The sequence below is a fragment of the Pygocentrus nattereri genome, chromosome 8, assembly GCF_015220715.1.
Source record: "Pygocentrus nattereri isolate fPygNat1 chromosome 8, fPygNat1.pri, whole genome shotgun sequence".
NCBI lineage: Eukaryota > Metazoa > Chordata > Actinopteri > Characiformes > Serrasalmidae > Pygocentrus > Pygocentrus nattereri.
Window position 1 is genome coordinate 25,874,983 of NC_051218.1, and position 24,714 is coordinate 25,899,696.

Below are 24,714 nucleotides of genomic sequence, written 5' to 3' on the forward strand. Positions count from 1 at the left end.
AAACAGAAATCAATGATGTGCAAATTCTTTAAATCCTGTTTTTAATTGAAAATAGTATATTTTATTTAGTATATATATTTATCTTATCTTATCTTATCTTATCTTATCTTATCTTATCTTATCTTATATAAATGTAAAAATTCCACCGCCTTCTCTGGACCCAAGCTCATTTAAGGTGAACTGAGGTGAAGTAGAAAAGTGTCCTGTTATCCAAAGAAATCGATCAAACTGTTTTTTGGCAAGATTTTCTGCTTTCCAGATGACACCTTTTTCAGGGAAGGCCTTGCTTATTTAAGGAAGACAATGGTGCACTACAACTTGTGTATATTACAACAGCATGGCTCCCCCTTCAGTCCCAAACATTTGTTATTAGAAGAAGAGGTGATGTAACACAGTGGTAGACATGTCCTTGTCCCAACATTTTTGGAATGTGTTGCTGGCATCACATCCAAAATGAGCATATAACAATAAGATTTCTCAGTTTTAAAATGTTATACGTTGTCTTTGTACTACTTTATTATATATAGGGTTTATATGATTTGTATATCATTGCATTCTACTTTTATTTACCTTCTGCAGAACCTTTTTGGTAACAAAGAACTTTTTTTGATGTTTTTTTTTTCTTCAGTGATGATATGCATAATGGCAATTGGCCTATAAGTGTATGCATGAGGACGAAGAAGGGGTATGAAGCCAAGGCATTATGAGAATCATACAAAAGAAAGTGTTTGAAAACACTAGAACTGATGACTGAGCTGCCATTAAGTTGAAGTGCAGCGACATTTTTTACAAGCATTTCCAGAATGAATGGAATATTTGAATTTTGAAGTTATTTAATACATGCTGTTTTGTTTAGACTGTTGAATCGCTGTTCTCAGTGCATTTTGCATTGAAAAAAAGCATTTTTTCATCTCACGAAGGTTTACATATCATTTGTTTGCTTTATGTTTCTATTATATAACACTGATTTGGTGCTTGTCTTTTAGCAAATACTAATGCCAAGGTTTTGAAAATTGTGATGAGGTTTATTTACAAAGAAAAATAAGAGTAAAAATAAGATAAAACTAGATCCACATTATGTTAATAGATCTATAGTACTTATAGATTTGTTACTCTAAACGTGAAGCAAAATATGACATTTCATCCATCACTTGCTTTATGTTTTATCTCTGTTGCCATGGTTTCACTTGATTATTTGCTGCACAGAGACTATTGTTCCCCAAACAATGCATATTTCTTTTTTCTTTCTCTTGAAGCATGTGCTTATCTTACCACTCATGTTCTAGTACTGACTGTAACAACAGGCATGGCCATGAATGGGCAACTCTCTACCTACATATCTCTTGTTCCTGGCTGCCCTACCAACTATATTGCACACTTTACACCTTTGTCCTGATGCCTGTCTCTCTATACTTTCACCTACTGACCACTTTATTAGACACATTCTGACCACAGGATGGCTGTTGGCCGGGTATTCTTGGTTGGATAACTGCTTTCAACCCTGTAATGACTCTGGGGGGTGTAAATATTACCAGAAACAAATGCCAGTACCATGTTGGTGTCATAGCTATTTCACAGCCAAGGGCTATTTTCACTCAGGTTCTGGACATTTATAAGTAACTCTAATATTGTCTATACTATTGCTATACTATTGCCCTAATAACTGTCTATAATCTAAAGTCTTCAAAAACAATTAGAAGAATCAAAGAATATCTACAATATTTAAAAGGGATAAAAAAAAAACCCTTAAAAGATGCGGAAATTATTGGTTCTTCATTGATTTTTCAGCTTTTCTACTTTTTTATTTTGTTTGCTTATTAGTGCTGAATCACGTGGCTCTTAACTGCTACAATATTAATATTTCTGTTATTATATATTATGTTATACTATTAATATTTCTGTTGTCTATATAAACATATTCATTGTTTTTTCCTCAGCTTATGTTTGTTATTCATTCATGAGGTTTCACAACACAAACTTTTTTCCTAATATTTTACCATTTCTTTATTATTTACTTAATCTGTTAGTTCATGATTTGCTCCTGTTACTACTATTTTAATTAAGCTATTACATCAGTTAACCTTATAGTTATTATATGAGTTAATCTGTAAATTCATTGTGTTAATGTACTTTACACAAAGTTAACAAACATGGGAACAGCAAACTTATCTTCGTTCCTTAGTAACATATTATTAATTACATATAATTACTATATTCCAGATACACATCAACAATTAAGAACTTGCTGCAAACTGCCATGACTTTTTTGATGACCCTATCATTTACTGACAAGCACATATTATAAACTGGACCAACCAGGCTATACTTACATGTGTCATTAGCTCTTGCATTAGCCGACTCTTAGCACTAATCATCTAATATTGTTGTCTAATTATCTAATACTGCTGTCTAATGATCTAATACTGCTGCTGCTTAGTTCAAACTTACATCTCTTGAATTCTGATGATATAATTAGTCTACAATGTAATGTTGCCTTCAGATGCAATGATGAGCTGTAAAAGATATAAACATAAGCAGCTGTGCATCTCAATCAGATACATAGATATGATAGAGACCATTTAAACTCACAATAGCAGCATATTTACATTGCAAATACATCATTGAGCATGTGTTGTTTGGAGTGGTAGGTCCTAGGAGTATTTAGACAAATTTAAAGTCAATTTAAATTCTGTTTAAAGTTTCCAGTCCACAATTTGGACTGGAAAAAAAAAAAAACACACACACACACACACACACACACACACACACACACACACACACAAAATCAAAAACAGAATATCTCTGGTGACAAATGCAAATAGCATAAAATAGGATAGGATATACTTCATATACTTCTCCATGGATCACCACCTTATCGTGGTGGAGAGGTTTGTGTGCTTGAAGGACCCTAGGAGCTATGTTGTCTGGAGCAAAAGCTCCTGGTAGGGTCTCCCATGGCAAACTGGTCCTAGGTGACAGGCCAGACAAAGTGTGATCCATAACCACCCCTATGAGGACAACAAAGCAGGACTCGTGTACCCTGCCCGGATCAGGGTTACCGGGGCCCCACCCTGGAGCCAGGCCTGGGGGAGGGGCTCGCCAGCGAGCGTCTGGTGGCCGGGCATTCACTCATGGTGCCCGGCCGGGCCCAGCCCGAAGGAGCTACATGAGTCCCCCCTCCCATCGACCCACCACCGATGGGAGGGGCAGTAGTAGGGGTGCGGTGCATTGTGGATCGGGCAGTGTCCGAAGGCATGGGCCTTGGCGTTCTGATCCTCGGTTGCTGAAACTGGCTTTTGGAACTTGGAACGTTACCTCACTGGCGGGGAAGGAGCCTGAGTTGGTGCGCGAGGTCGAGAGATACCGGCTAGATATAGTCGGGCTCACCTCAACACACAGCTTGGGCTCTGGGTCCAATCTCCTTGAGAGGGGCTGGACTTTTTTCTTTTCTGGAGTTGCCCATGGTGAGAGGCGGCGGGCAGGTGTGGGCTTTCTCATAGCCCCTCGACTCGGCGCCTGTATGTTGGGGTTTTCCCCGGTGGACGAGAGGGTAGCTTCCCTACGCCTTCGGGTTGGGGAACGGGTCCTGACTGTTGTCTGTGCTTATGCACCGAACAGCAGTTCAGAATACCCAGCCTTCATAGAGTCCTTGGAAGGGGTGCTTGAAAGTGCTCCTCCTGGAGACTCGATTGTCCTACTGGGGGACTTCAACGCTCACGTGGGCAATGACAGTAAGACCTGGAGGGGTGTGATTGGGAGGAATGGCCTCTCTGATCTGAACCCGAGTGGTGTTCAGTTTTTGGACTTCTGTGCAAACCACAGTTTGTCCATAACGAACACCATGTTTGAACACAAGGATGTCCATAAGTGCACATGGCACCAGGACACCCTAGGCCGCAGTTCAATGATTGACTTTGTAGTCGTGTCAGCGGACTTGCGGCCATGTGTACTGGACACTCGGGTAAAGAGAGGAGCTGAGCTGTCAACTGATCACCACCTGGTGGTGAGTTGGATCAGGTGGTGGGGGAAGATGCCAGTCAGACCAGGCAAACCCAAACGTATAGTGAGGGTTTGCTGGGAACGTCTGGCAGAAGAACCTGTCAGATTGATCTTCAACTCACACCTCCGTCAGAACTTTGACCAGATATCGGGGGAGGTGGGGGACATTGACTCAGAATGGGCCATGTTCCGCTCCTCCATTGTTGAAGCGGCTGACTGTAGCTGTGGTCGCAAGGTAGTTGGTGCCTGTCGGGGCGGTAATCCTCGAACCCGGTGGTGGACACCCCAGGTGAGAGATGCCGTCAAGCTGAAGAAGGAGTCCTACCGGACATGGTTGGCCTGTAGGACACCAGAGGCAGCTGGCAGGTATCGACAGGCCAAGCGATCTGCGGCTTCAGTCGTTGCCAAGGCAAAAACCCGGGTGTGGGAAGAGTTCGGTGAGGCCTTGGAAAGTGACTTTAAGTCGGCTCCAAAAAGATTCTGGCAAACCGTCAGGCGACTCAGAAGGGGAAAGCAGTGTGCCACTAGCACTGTATATAGTGGAGATGGTGTGCTGCTGACTTCGACTGAAGACGTCATTGGGCGGTGGAAGGAATACTTTGAGGACCTTCTCAATCCCACCGACACGTTCTCCAGTGAGGAGGCAGAGTCTGGGGACACGGGAATAGGCTTGTCCATTACTGAGGCCGAAGTCGCTAAGGTAGTTAAAAAGCTCCTTGGCGGCAGGGCTGCAGGGGTGGATGAGATCCGTCCCGAGTTCCTCAAGGCTCTGGATGTTGTGGGGCTGTCTTGGCTGACACGCCTTTTCAACATTGCGTGGACATCGGGGGTGGTGCCACTTGATTGGCAGACTGGGGTGGTGGTGCCTCTTTTTAAAAAGGGGGACCGGAGGGTGTGTTCCAACTACAGGGGAATCACACTCCTCAGCCTCCCTGGTAAGGTCTATGCAAGGGTACTGGAGAAGAGAGTCCGGCTTATAGTCGAACCTCAGATCCAGGAGGAGCAGTGCGGGTTCCGCCCTGGTCGTGGAACACTGGACCAACTCTTTACCCTCTCCAGGATTCTCGAGGGTTCATGGGAGTTTGCCCAACCAGTCCACATGTGCTTTGTGGATTTGGAGAAGGCATTCGACTGTGTTCCCCGGGGTATTCTGTGGGAGGTGCTTCGGGAGTACGGGGTACATGGCTCTTTGCTACGAGCCATTCAGGCCCTGTACAAACAAAGCAGGAGCTTGGTTCGCATGGCCGGCAGTAAGTCAGACTTTTTCCCAGTGAGAGTTGGACTCCGTCAGGGCTGCCCTTTGTCACCGATTCTATTCATAATTTTTATGGATAGAATTTCTAGGCGCAGTCAGGGGATGGAGGGTGTCCGGTTTGGTGACCTCAGGGTCACATCGCTGCTGTTCGCAGATGATGTGGTCCTATTGGGGACATCAGGCCGTGAACTTCAGCTTTCACTGGATCGGTTTGCAGCCGAGTGTGAAGCGGCCGGGATGAGGATCAGTACCTCCAAATCCGAGGCCATGGTTCTCACGCGGGAAAGGGTGGAGAGCCCTCTCTGGGTCGGGGATGAGCTCTTGCCTCAAGTGGAGGAGTTTAAGTATCTCGGGGTCTTGTTCACGAGTGATGGTACAAGGGAGCGGGAGATTGACAGGCGGATTGGTGCTGGGTCAGCAGTGATGCGGGCTCTTTACCGGTCTGTTGTGGTAAAGAAAGAGCTGAGCCATAAGGCAAGGCTCTCGATTTACTGGTCGATCTATGTTCCCACCCTCACCTATGGTCATGAGCTTTGGGTAATGACCGAAAGAACGAGATCGCGAATACAAGCGGCTGAAATGAGTTTCCTCCGCAGGGTGGCTGGACTCTCCCTTAGAGATAGGGTGAGAAGTTCGGTCATCCGAGAGGGACTCGGAGTAGAGCCGCTGCTTCTTCACGTCGAGAGGAGCCAGTTGAGGTGGTTCGGGCATCTTGTTAGGATGCCTCCTGGACGCCTCCCTTGGGAGGTGTCACAGGCAAGTCCACCGGGGAGGAGACCCCGGGGAAGACCCAGGACACGCTGGCGTGACTATATCGCCCAGCTGGCCTGGGAGCGCCTCGGAATCCCTCCCAGGGAGCTAGTGGAAGTGGCTGGGGAAAGGGAGGTCTGGGCTTCATTGCTCAGGATGCTGCCCCCGCGACCCGAACCCCGGAGAAGCGGAAGATGATGGATGGATGGATGGATGGAGGATAGGATATAATACAAGTCCTTCACAATGATATAATAACATTAGAACATTCTGCAAATTCAGTGAATGTAACTAACAGCAGCTATGCGGCTGCTATATTTAGCAGAGGAGAACCCTTAGGGCTTCCAAGGTCTTCAGAGAAGCTCTAATGATTTCTAGGAGCTAAAAAATTCATGTCTGTAGTTTTTGTTCATTTTTATTTCATAGAATCATCATGCATGTTGTACTTCAATTCTGCAAGTATTATAGTACTCTTATTTTATTGTTAAGTTTTGGTTGGAAACAAAAGGGTTAGATTCTTGAAACACCCAATATGAAATTAAATAATCAGATTTTTTTCTCCGTGGTCTCTAGTCAGATACAGCTGAGCTACCTTTTCCATTGGTTAGGCCTTCGGGAGCTTAAATGAAGGCTTTATGTTTTATGGAATCCACCAACATAATTAGGATGTGACAGAGATATCAACCAATGATGTTCAAATTCCCAGTGGGTCGGGACACTTTTATGAGGAAAGATTTTACTCTATGCCTCCTAGAAATACATGTATCAAACCAACCAATGGATTTTGGTCTGCAAAAGTACTAAATAAAAGGCAAAGAATATATTAATATGTGTGCTACAGGCCTTAAATGTACATGTTGTAACAGGCAAAAAATGTTTAAGTGCATCACCATTAGTGTGGTGGATTTTTCTGTGTTTTTTTTTTCTGGACAGATTTTTATGGCCCAAAACCAAAGACCTAGCTCTAATAATGTGTGTGTGTGTGTGTGTGTGTTTTATTTATTTATTTACTTGGGGAGTAGGAAACTGCAGAGACATGCCATGTAATTAAACATTCACAGTCAAAAAAAATGAACATCTAAGCTGTGCATACACCATCTGCACATAAGACTATAGTGTACTGCTCCAATCCTGTGGACAACACATCTGCTGCAGTTCTACATGTGCAGCATAATGACCTAGCCAGCTCTTTGTCCATGTTTATACCATGGAAAGCAAAACCGTGTATGCTCATCCAGCTGACTGAGTTAAGGAGGTACGCCATGAAGCAAGCCAGCTAACAAAGTCAGAAGCTCTGATCCAAATGGTATTAGAGAGCAATCCACTTCTAAATCTGTACTATGGTGATGTCAACAATTTGCAGACCTATAAGACAAGATACCTTGACTGTGTTGGGTTTATATGCATGCAAAAACTCATCACATCTCACACAGGGACGTGTTCTGTTATTGCAAAGAATTTTGGACAAGAGGCCACTGCTGAGTCTGCATCAGCACAGGCTTTGCCAAAGTGGGCACAGATGACACTCATGAGTACCTATATGACCTCCAAAAAATGGGACATATCAGCCCTCACAGGTATGTGCAAATGAGGATTGTAAAAGTGCAAACACTCCAGTTGGGGTTATGTGATGGAAGCGGTGTGGATTTGATGTATGGTCACTTGCAGTTCACTTAAGGCTGATGTATACTCCTGTGAAGATTACAATAATCTTGCAGTTTGCCTTACTATATAATTTCATGGTCCTATGAAGTATATCTGAGGCCATTCAATGTCCACTAAATCTTGACATTTTACACACTCGCAAAGTAAAGTGATTCTACAGTGTGAAAGGCAACAGGAAAAATCACTTAAGGCAAATCCCTTCCGATTAAAGGCACAAAAATACAAGACAGGGTCATTCTATGCTTAGAGGACAGTAACTACAGCACACTATCTTACCACCAGTCCTTCAGAGACCACTCTGCAGCTGAGGAAATGGTTTAAAGCAGTAAAGGGGAATTGAGACATAGCACTCTGCATTAATTAACCCACTATCACCACTCCAGAGGACGTGTCTGAAGGGCAGTCTCCTCAGCAAGCAATTTGGATTTAAGTTCTAACAATACTGACTGGGTGAGAGAAGTTCAGAGGTTAGAAGCTTAGAGTGTGTCAAGTAAAGGACTTCAAAATTAGGTCAAGCCTTCCAATGCATAATCTACTCATACTCAAATCATTGCTGGCTCCTAGGGGGGTTTTGGAGCTTGAAACTTCATAAAAATCCAATTTTTGCCTCCAGAGTTCATATCTTGATAATACCACCACTATCCATGGTCAGAAGAGGAGAAGGAAGCATAATTCTATTGGCAAGAAAGGCTTTGTTACTCTCTCCTGTTGATCAATAGCAGGTCTGGGCAATCCTGGGTGATGGTCAGCTCATGTGTGGTTCTTGTCCAAAGTTTTTTGTCCATTTACAATAACTAATAATATTAAATAGAATCATCTTCAGTTATCTGCAAAAATTGTAAAACTGATAGAACAAATGACAAAAGTGAAAAATTCCATACTCCACACATTTAAGATCCTTGCTGTAATGTCAGCACTCATCTAAACTCACATGTTTAAAACACATTTAGGCCAAAAAAGTGTTTTAAGGTGTGTTTAAACTTCTATAATTAAATTAAAGCAGGTTCAGAAATGTTTCTTTTCCATGTCCCAAAGAAGTTAAGCTGAGGGGACAACTGAACTGAACCAGTGAACCAAGGCCCACCTGCTCAGGGGGTTTCCGTCCACTTATGTGGTGCACACCAGAGTTCAGCAAAAATGAAAAAAAAAAAAGATACCAAGGCGTCATCAGCAGTCACAATAATTTTACTTGAGCCTTGGACATAACCATGCCATACATTTAAAAAAAAAAAAGAAGAACAAAAAATGTTACCATTACCATTAACTGTCATGACACATATCATAATGTTTGATGTTATGATAACTAACTAAAGTACATTTATCAAAAATTATCATTAGGACATCAAAAGGCATGACAATTACTGGTAATGGCAATATTTACATTTTTATGTAACGCAACAAAATCTGTCATGTGTTATGACATGTTTATGACACATTTTCAGAGTTATATCAGCATTTAAATAAAGTGTTACTTATCCAAAAATGAACATGCAGTTAAGAGACCCTTATTAGTCCCACAACGGGGAAATTTCACCTCCGCATTTAACCCATCTGTGAAGTGAAACACCACATACACTCTAGTGAGCACACACACACACACTAGGGGGCAGTGAGCACACTTGCCCAGAGCGGTGGGCAGCCCAATCTGCAGCGCCTGGGGAGCAGTTGGGGGTTAGGTGTCTTGCTCAAGGACACCTCAGTCATGTGCTGTCGGCTCTGGGGATCGAACCGGCGACCTTCCGGTCACAAGGCTGGATCCCTAACCTCCAGCCCATGACTGCCCCGCATGCATTAGTGCATGTCAGCTATATCAACATAGTAGCTGTGCTGCTAAGAGTGTATCAGGCACAGCAATGCTGCAAATCTGATGATTTTATTTATGACTGTTGCATTCAGTTATGTATTGTCCCTTGAAATCAGGGCATGGTGTATAAAAAAGGATGTGCTTTGCAAAATATGCAATTAAAGGTGACATTCTGTATTTTAATCTCATAGTTCTATTTTAAATCCTAGACCCAAAAACAAGAAAATTATATCACTGTCCAGTTTCTTAAGAACAACATTGTACTTCAAAGACTATATTGTATGCTACTGAGGTTTGGCCTAAGTTGTGTAGCCATTCTGAAGTAATGAAGATTAAACTGTAAAAACGTAAACACACACAAATGTATTCTCTGAATATATTAGCAGCAAAATGTTCATTTTAAAATAAATGAGGTTTTACTATTTAGGCTCCACAAGATTGGCAAATTTATTTACAATATTCAATCATTCAAATTCTGCTTACAAAATGCATGTCAACAATGATTTGAAGTGTGAAATTCTTTCCACAGTAAGAAAAAATGTTCACAACATGTTGCCAAGGCAAGGACATTCTAGAGGATGTTGGAGCCAAGAGACATTTCCATAGAGACATTTTCATGTACAACCATGTACAACCCCATTTCCAAAAAGTTGGGATGCTGTGCAAAATGTAAATAAAAACAAAATGCAAAAATGTGCAAATCATTTTAACCCTATATTTCATTGAAAAATAGTAGAAAGACAACAAGTCAAATGTTAAAGCTGAGAAATCTTATTGGTTTTGAAAAAAGTGTGCCCATCTTGAATTTGATGACAATAACATGTTCCAAAAAAAAGTTGTGACGGGGGCATGTTTACCACTTTGTTTCATCACCTCTTCTTTTAACAACACTCTGTAAGCATTTTGGAACTGAAGAGATCAATTGCTGTAGTATTGAAAGTGATGTTTTCCCATTCTTGCTTAACATAGGATTTCAGCTTTGGGGTCTCCTTTATCGTATTTTTCATTTCATAATGCGCCATATGTTTTCAGGGGGTGACAGGTCTGGACTGATTTGCAAAAAGAATTTCAAATGTTGATTTATCAGACCACAGGACACTTTTCATTTTAAGTCAGCTCAGGCCCAGAGAAGGTGGCAGCATTATTGGACCCTGTTTATATACAGTGGGTTGCAAAAGTATTCAGCCCCCTTGAACTTTTCAACCTTTTGCCACATTTCAGGCTTCAAACATAAAGATATGAAATTGACATTTTTTGTGAAGAGTCAACAACAAGTGGGACACAATCGTGAAGTGGAACGAAATTTGTTGGATATTTTAAACTTTTTTTAGAAATAAAAAACTGAAAAGTGGGGCGTGCAATATTATTCAGCCCCCTTGCTTTAATACTTTGTAGCGCCACCTTTTGCTGTGATTACAGCTGCAAGTGGCTTGGGGTACGTCTCTGTCAGTCTTGCACATCGAGAGACTGAAATTTTTGCCCATTCTTCCTTGCAAAACAGCTCGAGCTCAGTGAAGTTGGATGGAGAGCGTTTGTGAACAGCAGTTTTCAGCTCTTTCCACAGATTCTCGATTGGATTCAGGTCTGGACTTTGACTTGGCCATTCTAACACCTGGATACGTTTATTTGTGAACCATTCCATTGTAGATGTTGCTTTATGTTTTGGATCATTGTCTTGTTGGAAGATAAATCTCCGTCCCAGTCTCAGGTCTTTTGCAGACTCCAACAGGTTTTCTTCCAGAATGGTCCTGTATTTGGCTCCATCCATCTTCCCATCAATATTAACCATCTTCCCTGTCCCTGCTGAAGAAAAGCAGGCCCAAACCATGATGCTGCCACCACCATGTTTGACAGTGGGGATGGTGTGTTCAGGGTGATGAGCTGTATTGCTTTTACGCCAAACATAAGTTCGATTTTGGTTTCATCTGACCAGAGCACCTTCTTCCACATGTTTGGTGTGTCTCCCAGGTGGCTTGTGGCAAACATTAAATGAGACTTTTTATGGATATCTTTGAGAAATGGCTTTTTCTTGCCACTCTTCCATAAAGCCCAGATTTGTGCAGTGTACCACTGATCGTTGTCCTATGGACAAAGTCTCCCACCTCAGCTGTAGATCTCTGCAGTTCATCCACAGTGATCATGGGCCTCTTGGCTGCATCTATGATCAGTCTTCTCCTTGTTTGAGCTGAAAGTTTAGAGGGACGGCCGGGTCTTGGTAGATTTGCAGTGGTCTGATGCTCCTTCCATTTCAATATGATCGCTTGCACAGTGCTCCTTGAGATGTTTAAAGCTTGGGAAATCTTTTTCTATCCAAATCCGGCTTTAAACCTCTCCACAACAGTATCTCGGACCTGCCTGGTGTGTTCCTTGGTCTTCATGATGCTCTCTGCGCGTTAAACAGAACTCTGAGACTATCACAGAGCAGGTGCATTTATACGGAGACTTGATTACACACAGGTGGATTCTATTTATCATCATCAGTCATTTAGGTCAACATTGGATCATTCAGAGATCCTCACTGAACTTCTGGAGTGAGTTTGCTGCACTGAAAGTAAAGGGGCCGAATAATATTGCACGCCCCACTTTTCAGTTTTTTATTTCTAAAAAAAGTTTAAAATATCCAATAAATTTCGTTCCACTTCACAATTGTGTCCCACTTGTTGTTGATTCTTCACAAAAAATTACAATTTCATATCTTTATGTTTGAAGCCTGAAATGTGGCAAAAGGTTGAAAAGTTCAAGGGGGCTGAATACTTTTGCAACCCACTGTATAGACCGTGGTTTTCAGAAGTGTTTGCAGTGCCATCCGAGGGCCCAAAAATCATGGCCAGCAAATATTGTTTTTTGGTCTTGTACCTTGCACACAGAGATTTCTCCAGATTCTGCAAATCTTTTCAGGGTATTATCTACTGTAGTTGATGAAAAACCAAAGTTCTTTGCTAATTTATGCTAAGAGATGTTATTCTTGAATTGTTGCACTATTTGCTCATGCAGTCTTTCACAGAGTGGTGAACCCCTCCTCTTCTTTACTTCTGAAAGACTCTGCCTCACTGAAATGCTCTTTTTATACCCAGTGATGTTACTGACATGATGCCAATCAACCACCAGGTGTTTTTTTGTTGCAATACACAACTTTACCTCAAGATGCAGACCACTGGTAACAGTCAAGAACAGCAAGGCCAAGTTATACTTTGCTGGAAAACATCTAAAAAAAGCCTGCCCAGTTCCAGAACAAGATTATTTAGGCAGATGAAACCAAAATTAAATTGTACCAGAATGATGAGAAGAGAATAGTATGAATAAGGAAAGAAAGGGCTTATGATCCGAAGCATGCCACATAATTCGTCAAACAAGGTGGAGGCGGTGTTATGGCATTGGCATGTATGGCTGCAACTGGAACTGTGTCACTAGTTTTTAACTGATGATGTTACTTCTGTTAGATATAGCAGGATGAATTATAAAGTATATAGAGTTATACTTTCTGCTCATATTCAGTCAAATGCTGTGAAACTGATAGGATGGGGTTTCACAGTACAAACGGATAATGACCTAAACCATACTGCGAAAGCAACCCAAGAGCTTCTTAAGGCAAAAAAAATTAATGTTCTTAAGTGACCAAGTCAATAACCTGACCTTAACTGAAATGGGCATGCTTTTCACTTACTGAAGACAAAACAAAAGGAGAAAATACCACTACAAAGCAGCAACTGAAGGTGGCTGTAGTTAAGGCCTAGGAAAGCATCTCAGGGGAAGAAACTCATTTGGTGATGTCAGTGGGTTCCAGATCTCAGGCAGCTATTTAATGCAATAGATTTGAATCCAAGCATTACAAATAGTCCTTGTAATTATAATAATATTGGTTTGTCCAATTACTTTAGCTCATGTGAACATACAGAGACTACGTCAAAAATGGCTGTTAATTCCTTAACAGTTAATGCAATTTTTTTGTTATTTTTTGGTTAAACCCTTTGAAATAATGCTGCAAGTCTGCAATGAATCACTCCATTTTAAATATATTGTGGTAGTATACAGAGGCAAAACTACAAAAATGGTCTCACAGTCCAAATACTTATGGAATTGACTGTAGATGTCATTAGAGTAAATGTGTGCCAGTTTCAATCAGTTACCACTGTTTTTGTATGTATAAATATGATGAATATGTGTCTTAGTAAGACATAGTAAGGGATTTATCTTGAATGTCAATACTAATAGTGTGGTGCCTGAATCGGCTTTAAAGAAGAGGAAAGCAAATATAAGCTCTGCTTTTCATGGGTAGCTGTGCCCTGGTGAGTGAACACTGCGTTTGCCAAGATTCCATTAGGTAGCTATAGGATTTACTCCAACACATGAAGTATTCATGTTGTAATAGTTTTACTATAAGAACTTGTGTAATTCAATTTGTAATGCATCTATATCAATAACTACATGACACATGACTGTGACTATTACCACATGTTGCTCTATGCATGTTGTGAGGTCAGTTTAAACAGGAATACTATTATGGAATGAGCTATATTGGTTCAGCAAATTATAGAAGGTCATTTACTCATTTTAGCACTATTGTCATTTATTACAATACAGTTGACCTTGTCTTCTAAGTTCAATTCAGCTGTCTTACATGTTTATGTTATTCTGCATTTGAAACGGGAAACTGGATGACGGCTGTCTGACTCGCTCCAGTTCTGGTAGCCATCATGCCTCCAAATCATCTATAATACCTCTCCTTTTCCTGGACCATGAAGCTATAATACATTACAGTACTGGTGACCTGATTGAGCAGCCATTTTCATTGCTCGAACAACTTCTCTTTTGAAAAGGCGACAAGTGAAACACAAATGTCAGGCAATTAGCCTGCTTTGTTTTACAACACGTTTCATGCCTATCACAGGTGTTCTTTTAAAATGCAAATGTGTCGTTCAGAGCAGGCTGAAAAGCAGCAGAAGAGGCCCTTTGTTCCTGGCTGAGTCACAAATAAACCCCTCATTGAAATGGCATGATACCTTTTTTGCCCTAGGCTGGAAGCACAGGAAAACCATTACGGTGGTGCAGTAATGGATCCTTCATAAAGCTTGAGAGCAGCATGCCAAATGAATCGTGCAGTTGGTTAAATCTAGGTGAAGTATATAAATAAATGTTCACAGGAAACTGAAAGATGTGAAGCAAATATGTACTTAAAATGGATGTTCTTTGGAATGTCAAATAGCTGGGTTCAGGTGAATAGAAGACTCCACATAAAATGCATTATGAGCATTATGCAATAACAACCTGTTTGACTTTTGTGAGGTGCAAGCTGGTTCAAACCTAATCAGTCCTAACCTGCTTGAATCACTTTTTGAGCTGTGAGAAGCAAAATTTAAATAAAGATATCAGCATTTTTCTGTAGCATATAGTGGATTATCATAGATATCTAATGTGTTTACCTGTACTTAGTGGACAGTCAAGGACTGTGTCAACTATGATGACCACACAGAACTCAATACCTTCTCATTGGCTTCTATTATGTTAGTTTATTAGTCATTTATTAGTCTGTTTTGAGACCGTGGCTTTTCTGTTTTTTTTTTTCAAAGAAATTATTGGTAAAGATGTGGCAGATAGAGTTTAGGTTAGAAATGTTCCTCTATGACAATATCATCTGCTGGTTCTCACGCCACTGACATCAGCAAGTAACTCAGGAGCGAAACAACAGCATGCTAGCATTTGCTGGCAATAGGCCTTAAACATAAAGGTGGTGGGCTCCTAGGAGTCCGTCAGGTTCATTAGCTAGGTTAACTGAAAACCATGATATAGAAAAAATAGCTTTTGGTTATCAAGGTGTATATCACTTATTCTGCAGAGCATGATGCAAGCCACTATCTAAATGTAACATCGTTTCTGTCACAACAAACCCTGGAAAAAGAAAAAAACAACATCTTAACATTGAATGTGTAGAGCAGCTGCAATGTAGCACTCTTAATAAAAGATATGCAGAGTTGTAATCCAGTAGTGATGATTTAACTACTATTAACAATGTGCAGATTGCTACTTAGCTCTAAAGAACAATAAATAGTAGAGAATAACTATCATCATTCAGGCGCTTAAAAATCACAACAAAAACTTGTATCTCATGTAACTTGAAATACTAACTTCACAGGATAAGAATAAAACTTTAAAATGCATGGATGTAACAAAGTAATTTTCTTCCTAGAATATTCACAATAATAAGACCAAGAAGCATTTTCAAGTGGTTTAAAATGAAAAAGAAAAAACTCAAAACTTTGTTTTTAAATGTTGGCCTTATAGAAATTGAGGTGACAGTATTTTGGTTTAGATTTTTATGTAAAATTCTTGTGAGACTTTAACATGGCAGTGATAATATGACCTGTATGTCTGAAGGTTTGTAAACACTTCTTTAACCAACATTTGTTCTGAACTCAAGAGCCTCATTAAGGACTATGGCCTTCTCTGCTGTAGTAACTGCCTCTTCCCTTCTAGGAAGTTTTTTTATGCTAGAAATTGAAACACATCTGTGAGGATTTGATTGCATTTAGCCATAAAAGCATTAGTTAGGTCAGGGTTCTGATGTTGGATGATTAGTTCTTCATCACAAGCAGCACTTTAATTAATTCCAAAAGGTATTCAGTGGTGCTCCATCACTCAAGAGGACACAGTTTCACTGCTCCACAGCCGAACAGCCCTGAAGCCAATGCATGGCATAGGGCATGGTACTGTTACACTCATGTGCCACTGTTTTTCTAAGGGGATTATATAAACTGTGTGCACAACCTATGTCTGAGTCAGCAATTGGTGCACCATCAACTCACTAACTAGCTCAACTCAGGAGTGGAAAAAGTACTGAAAATCCCTTCGTAAGCAAAAGTACACTCACTGTAACTATACTGCAACTATGTACTGCAACTATAAGTAAGTGTGTGTGTGTGGGGGGGGGGTCACATTGCTGATGCACATGAGAACTTTTGCTATTTGATAAGGTTACATGTCTCACAATAAATGAAATAATTTAAGCCCTACTGAAGAGAATATTATATAATCATAGTGTATATCAAAAGGAATGCAAACTATTAGGAAAAATGCAATTAATATATTTTTAATTATAAATTCATTATATACATTTATGTTTTTTACTGTTTAGAGACCTAACACATATGTTCCTGTTAACCTTAGAGGTTGATTCTTCTCCACACTCCTCCTCAGTATTATTGCACACTTCCACTGGCTGAAGTTGCATAGTTGGCAGTCAGTGCACGAATCATGAAAGGGCAGAAGGTTTGGCCGTTCTTACGCATCTATAATAGGGCTGTGCTAAAGAGAGCATGATATAATTTTGCTAATTAGCTACTTTTTCAAATGAAAATGTGCATGTGCCAGATATAGACTATGAACTACAACTTCTTCTGTGATGGGGAATTCTGATACGGAGTAATGATTAGGTTTCATTTAATGATGCTTAATGTGCAGGACTAGGCTGGTTATGCATAGACCCACTATCATCGCAAAATTCTCAGTGTTGAATTAAACCTCACAGTGATGTTTTGTGTCCAGCTGGACTTAACTAAACACTTTTGGTAGGTCAACTTAAAATTAGAAAGTAACTTCACTCAACTTGAGGGTGTTGATGCTTTTACATTACAAACAAATTTATGGTATTATGAGCTTTCTCAACTACAAACAAGTTATACAAACAAATTAAGTTTAATATTATTAGGTACAAATGCAAATCTCTGAATACCCCTATTGCAATTTTGATGGACGTTTATTTGTGAGATTTTAAACTTAAAATTTAACCAAACTAACTTAAATTAATACTTTGACCACTGAGAAACTAATTGAGAATATTTTTTTGTTTAGAGTTAAAATACATTACTGAATTTAAAAATTTATCATAGATATAACCTGGTGTTACAAAGAGTATAAGTACACATCAGATAAGCAGGAAACATAAATTTATAGACAATGGAATGTCTTAAGTCACTCTGCTAGGATGTTTACATACAACTGAGCATGCTAACAGTTTGGAACTTCTCCTTCTTCTTCCAGTCTGTCATATAGCAACACCTTCCTCTAGAATCTTCCTGAAAAATTGATGATACTTAGATATTGCTTTGTGAGACTAAGAGACTATAAAAATGTAAAACACTTCTGCATATTTTATAAACCTTATGTATATTTTCAACATCTTTTCCAAGAAAGGAAGAAAGCTCTGACTCTGCTTTTAAAGAAATTTTCTATTGTTCCCATATAGACAACTTTATAATCATGATGTTTCCAAAAAAGTTGGTGTGTTGAATGAATAATCAAATAACTGCAGAAATCTGATAATAATTGTATTTTCATGTAAATGCACTCAGTGAGTTAAGTCTGTTATTCGTTTTGATATGGAACTGTGAGAGTGGTCTTCCACACAGATTAATCCAAAAGCATTCCCCTTAATAAACTTTATTTCTGTCATTTTTTTTAGCTAATTTAAGGTTTTGCCTGAACTCTTTCTCCAACTTCCTAACTTTATATACATGTCCCTGTAAGAATGACACTTTTCTGATTCAAACATGCTGTCAAATTGTTAGTGACCTAAGGTTGGTTACAATGGTATGCCTTGATCAGACTAATTGGGATAATAGAGTCCACACAATATGATAAGTAACAGAATCGCTGTTAAAAGGTTGTTTCACTTGTTAGTGTTAGTGCAATAACTTTCCATTTTTGCCTTAATGCTATGTGTTTTTTGCTTTATACTACAATACACAAATCACTTACCTATTTATGGTTTGTTTACCTAAATTTGATCTATAACACTATGTATAGCTTTGAACACTGTGTATGGATATGCTCTGCATTCCACAAATACAGGAAAACAAATATTGTGTAAATAGTACATACAAAATTATGTGACATACCACTTAATATGGAATTAATTACTACAGGCCTACTGCAGTATGGAATCCTATATGCAGAATTATTATATAATGCTGTATATCATTATTGCTAGCCTAGGCTACTAACCTAAAAAGTTTGATCTGTCATTTTCAGTTTCCCTCTTTAGAAGTTCTAGATCACCTCTCTGTCTCATTTTAGTAGTATTCAATAGCCCTCCATCATCCAGTGTGGGGAGTTTTATACCCTTCTAGCCAATGCTTGGCACTGGGCATAGTGACTCTAGCCTCTTGTGCATGCATTGCAAGCAGTGCAGCAGTATGCATGAACTTTAATTTAACTGTGGTTGTTTGATTGCCACTTACCATTAAAGAAGCATTTGCAAAACAGTGAGGACCGCACTTTTAGGGTTCTTCAGTAAAGAAAATGGTTCTATGTAGAACTATGAGCACTCAAAGTTCCACTGAATAGTTAAAAGGTTCTGTGCATTGTGAAATGTTTTGTAAGGCTGATGGAGAATACTCTGTAGATGGTTCTTGAAATTTTTGAAAAGGATTCTATATAACATCCCTAAATTTCCTTTCGGGATCAATAAAGTATCTATCTATCTATCTATCTATCTATCTATCTATCTATCTATCTATCTATCTATCTATCTATCTATCTATCTATCTATCTATCTATCTATCTATCTATCTATCAAAAAGGGTTCTTCTATTGTTACAATGTCAAGCTTGTCACAATAGATTTTTTTTCAGACTCTGCTCCTAGTTTTTAAGGCTCAAAATGACTTAGCACCTGCTTATATCTCAAAATGTCTGTCTATATTCCAACACGTGAGCTTAGATCTGCGGATACTGGCATTTTGCAAATACCTTTCGTTAAATACAGAAAACGTGAAGAGGCTTCTCTTCGCTATTATACTTCTACACTAGGGAACTCAATTCCACTTTTTATTAGACAGTCAAGCTCAGTTCACACATTTAAGAAACATTTGAAAACGTATCTCTTTAACTTAGCATAACTTCTATATCTCTCTAGTATTTCTTTTTCACTTCATATGATGATGTCTATTACTTTAAAGCATTCTCAAAGTGCTCTATAATATATGAATAAAGACATTACTATTGATATTATTTATACTGGTGTAGCATCAGTGAACAAATCATCATTATAAATAAAAAAAAAATCAAAGTCTGTTCTTCTTTAAAAGTCAAATCCAGTTTCCCTTTTTTCAACAAATTTCAACATGGAATTCCATTGTATATCTACACTCACGGGCCATCATTAGGAATGCCTACCTTGCATCTATGCTTATCTTATGAGGATCTATGCTATCATATTTTATGAGGGCTACTTATAGACCATATAAACTACTTATAAACCATATAGATTAACTTTTATTATAAATTGTAGTCTGTCTGTTTCTGTGCATGATCTGTTGAGTCTTTCTTTAACTTATTCATCAGTGGTCAGGACCACTAAAGCACCACCACAGGTGGAGTAGGTATTATTTAGGTGGTGGCATGTAAGTGCATGTTGCATTGGTATGAGGGGATCAGAAACAGAAAGCAGTGTCACTGGAATTTTTAAACACTTTGCACACTTACTATCCACTTTTTTAGATACACCTATCTTGTTGGTTCATCTAGTTCTACCTTGTAAATATAAATTTTAAGACAATGCTCATTGGTTGCTGTAGTCTTTTGGTGGTCAGTTTCTGGCCACAGGAAGTTGTTGGCTGATTTTGATTATGGTTGGTGGACTACTCTGAGCCCAGCAGTGACCCTGAGTTGTTTAAAAACTCCAGCAACACTGTGTCCATTCTGAGGAGCACACACACCCACCACCATGTCAGTTTTATATATATATATATATATATATATATATATATATATATATATATATATATATATATATATATATATGTATGTATATATATATGAACAAACTTATATGCATATACATAAACCTTTTTTTGTTGTAATATAGTAATCATATTACCAATAATTCCAATGTAAAGCATTGCAGCTCACTACACTACACTATTGCAAGCAAAGTCTATTTTCTGAAAATATCACTATACACTAGCAATCACAAAAATGACCTCACTTGTCAATAAAGAAACATGATGCATCTGGCTGATGCCATAATGGTACAACACTTATGAAAACAATTGATGCAGAGAAGCGCTAGACCTCTAGTCCTCAAAGACTCATTTCAGAGGCAGCTATTAGATGGAGTGATTTATTTAAATAATGCACAGAGAGGGAGTAGACATCTTTTGCACTCTGCAGGGGCCCCGAACCTCCATCTCCTCAGCTGTCTCGGCCTAGTCTCTGTGTTGATGCATGTGGAATAATGGCCTATAATTTACCACAGCCCGACAGCTTAAATATGCATTTCTCTGAGCTGTTTTGTTATTGTCAACTGCTCTGAGTAAGGAATAAGATTTAAAGAGTGTTTGCATCCTGAAAGGCTTGTATGCTTTTATCGAAAAGAAGAGGGATTAGGAAAGAGGAGAAAGATATTTTTGGTTTGAAGGAGCAAACTGAGAAAGGTGTGTGTGTGTATGTGTGTGTGTGTGTGTGTGTGTGTGTGTGTGTGTCTGTGCGTGTGATGATGCCCTTTAGGTTTCCAAAGGTTTTTTATGCTTATAAAGCCAGTTTCTGAAAATGGATGAAACCTAGTCCTAGCCTAAATTGCAATGTCAATGCTGGGTCACTATTGAAAATCCTTTTTGTCTAAGCTTGAACCTAATTAGGCTGGTAAAAGTGGCCCATAACACTCTTGATATTGCCATGCATACATCTGTTGAGTAAAATTTGAGTAAATACAGATGAAATAACAAGGAATGCACACAGACTGACTGATCCAATATTATAAACATTCTGTGTCTATGATTTTGAGCATAACAGCCTATTAAAGAACTGACTTTTTGCTAAGTTATTCTACTTCTTCCATGCCCTCATTTAAATATTTACATGACACTGAGCAGCCAGTGTCAAGTGTATATATATATATGCCAACAATCATATAACTCTATATAGGTTTTCGGGCCTTGAGAATACTGAGAGCCAGATGTACTCAAGCACATTGAGCTTGAAAAAGCAAGCATGTTTATGTACGAAACCACCATGCCCCATTTGCACTGACACACACAAATTGTGTGTCTGTTTCTCATACATATTTATTTGAAGGAGGATCACACAAAAATGAGTATAGATATTAAAAGAGCAGCTGATAACATATGCTGCTCCATTAATTTTGACATGCACTTTTAGGGATGTTCACCTAAAACCAGACGTAAATTATCAATAGTGTCAAGAGAGTCTAGAGTTCACTTAGCGGCTTTGGCACTGACATTCCATGTTCTGTCAGTTTTTCCCACTGTTTTTTGGTGTGATAGGATGTCATTTATTAACACTAATATATCTCCATCCCTGAACTCTCTGCTATTTCACTGTTTCTTTTAAACACTGGGCCTCATGGGCCTAGAATGCTTAGTGGATGGTCCTATGTGCTGTTTATGTTGTTAGCTACAGCACTGTACATTAATTTCAGCTACACTGTAAAGACAATGAGGCTGCATCAAGACACATTTTGCATGGAGCAATGTTTCAAATATATCTCATATTTGGACAATGTGGAATAAAGATAATGTTCTTCAGCCTCTTTATTAGGCATGACCTTATACAATAAACTGGAGAACAGAAAGTTCCTGGATAGGGTGGTCAAATCAAGTATTGACAGAAAACAAAAATCAAAACCAATATTTTTCTTTGTTAACAATTTCTAATGCTCTTGGAATTCAATGAGTTATTTATGTGAGCAAATTGCAATTTTGTCTTAAAATTGTCTTTTTACTTATCTGTTAACAAGAAGTGATAACTTTTGTAACATTAATACTTAAAAAAAATGTTTGCTAGATCTTGTTGGAGGATCTTAAAACACAATGAAGATGCCAACAAGACATGGGGAAGGCTCATCTGAACAGCAAACATGGACATTAAAACACCTAAACACCATTGTTTAGCTGAACTTAAAATACAGCTAGTACATACAAAACGCCACCTTAACAAAAAAAAGGATTACACACACAGCCATCCATTCCACATCACAAAACCCTGTGAACCTTGTTGGGACATTTTACAGTAATTCGGGCTAATGTTCATGGTATCTTATAACACTGGAAAAATATAAAGAGCAATTCACCAAAACAGTAGAATTCAGAGTTTTCAGGTTTCATGAAGGTTTCTCCAAATCTGAACAATAATGAAGTTGTGAATGTTAAATGAGCCAACATCCAATCCAATCCAAAACTAGAGAAAATTGACATAAAATGACCATGCCACAGATAATTAGACCAGAAGCTCTACCAAACCTTTAAATCAGCAGACAATGGCATATTACACACTACATTATTCTAAGGAGCACTAGCTGAGACAGCAGTGTGGTATCTTCACATGTAGCCAACAATAATCCCATTTGTCTTTGTCTTGATGTGTGTGTGTGTGTGTGTGTGTGTGTGCATGTTTGTGTGTTACAGTCTGTATATAGTCTTTTCTTTCTCTTTTCTTCCCCAAAAGGAATACTTACCCAGTTGGACATCTATAATACTGGTCTGTCCCTCTGTGGGGAATAGAACTTTTGGTGGTCTGGCTGTGATCAAAGCTGAAAAAAAGCAAAAAACAAGTGTATATAAGCTTCAAAGTAACAAGACTATCAATTACAAACACCTTTGCTTTGTGCATAACCACAGAGAATATGAATTATAGTGGACCTCCAACAATGTACTGCAATATATACAAGACATAAACTAGCCAATTCAGATTTAGACTATTAACCCTCAGAAGCTGAGAATGCTTGCTACTGTTGTGCCATACTATTTAAATGTAATGACACAATTACATGATTAGATGCTTATGTAAGGAATTACACTGAGTTAGATTTACATTACATATTGTTTGAGTCTAATAATTAAATAAATGTCATATTAGAATATTCTTTTGCTATCATGTTTGCATGCTTTTTGGTGATATCAGCAGAGTTAAAATCATGACATTACACTTCATAATAAAAGTTACCAATGCTTGTATGAAAAAAATTTAATTTTAATTTTTACTATACAATTTGACTCAAGCTCCACTGAAGTCTTGGCATCCTTCAGGGACTTTGAGGCTTTTAGAGGAGGCCTAATGATTTTTGGGAACTAAAATATACATAGCTTTTCATATTAGTTCTTTTTTTTATTTCAAAGAATCATCATACATCTTGTAATTTTACCTATGCAAGTATCACCAGTGAAGTTTTTATGGACTTCTTTAATAATAAAATTGATAATATTAGACAACAAATTCAACCCACAGTATCAAATTCAAATCCAGCTTTGCTGCCATCTGACTTGGCTGATATAGAACAAAACACAGCTGTAGAAAAGAGTCTGGAAACCTTTTACCCCCTCCAACAGCTGGAGCTAGAGAAGATTATCTCCTCTGCAAATTGCACAACCTGCACACTCGATGCAATTCCATCAAAATTACTCAAAGAAGTACTGCCAGTTATTATAAACCCTATCTCAACTATTGTAAACTCATCCCTTAGTCTGGGCCATGTACCCAAAGCTTTTAAACTTGCTGTTATCAAACCTCTGATCAAGAAACCAAATCTTGATGTCACCGTTTTGTCCAATTACAGGCCTGTTTCTAACTTACCGTTTATATCTAAGATCTTAGAAAAAGCTGTGGCCCAACAACTTAGTTCATATCTACACAAGAACGCGGCTTTTGATACAATAGACCACAATATTCTCCTAGAAAGGTTAGAAAACATGGTTGGAGTCACAGGGACGGCCCTATCATGGTTCAGATCTTACCTATCAGAACGTTATCAGTTCGTTAGGGTAAACAATTTATCTTCCACTTATTCAAAAGTGAGATTTGGAATTCCGCAGGGGTCTATATTAGGACCATTACTATTTACACTATACATGTTACCGTTAGGCACAGTTATAAGTAATCATGGCGTAAACTTTCATTGTTATGCAGACGATACTCAACTGTACATATCAGCCAAGCCTGATGACCAACACAGGTTAAAGAAAATGGAGGACTGTGTAAAAGATGTGAAAGGCTGGATGTTACGCAACTTCCTCCTATTAAACAGTAACAAAACAGAGGTTCTCCTTCTGGGTCCAAAATTAGCAAGAAGTAAATCACCAGATTTAATCTTAAATCTCGCCGACTTTCCAGCTGCACCTGGACTAGCAGCAAAAAATCTCGGCGTTATAATAGATTCAGATTTATCATTCGATCAACACATAGGCGGCATCACTAGGACAGCTTTTCTACATCTTCTCAACATTGCCAAGATC

The 24,714-nt window shown here is 38.9% G+C and overlaps 1 protein-coding gene across 1 annotated transcript in view; it reads right to left on the reverse strand.

The window, feature by feature from the left end:
* il1rapl2 (interleukin 1 receptor accessory protein-like 2) overlaps positions 1-24,714 on the reverse strand; it is a 366,695-nt gene that overhangs the window by 43,967 nt on the left and 298,014 nt on the right. Inside the window, exon 6 of the mRNA XM_017713361.2 lies at positions 22,941-23,015. Coding sequence (XP_017568850.1) covers positions 22,941-23,015 — 75 coding nt within the window. The remainder of the gene's footprint in view (positions 1-22,940; positions 23,016-24,714) is intronic.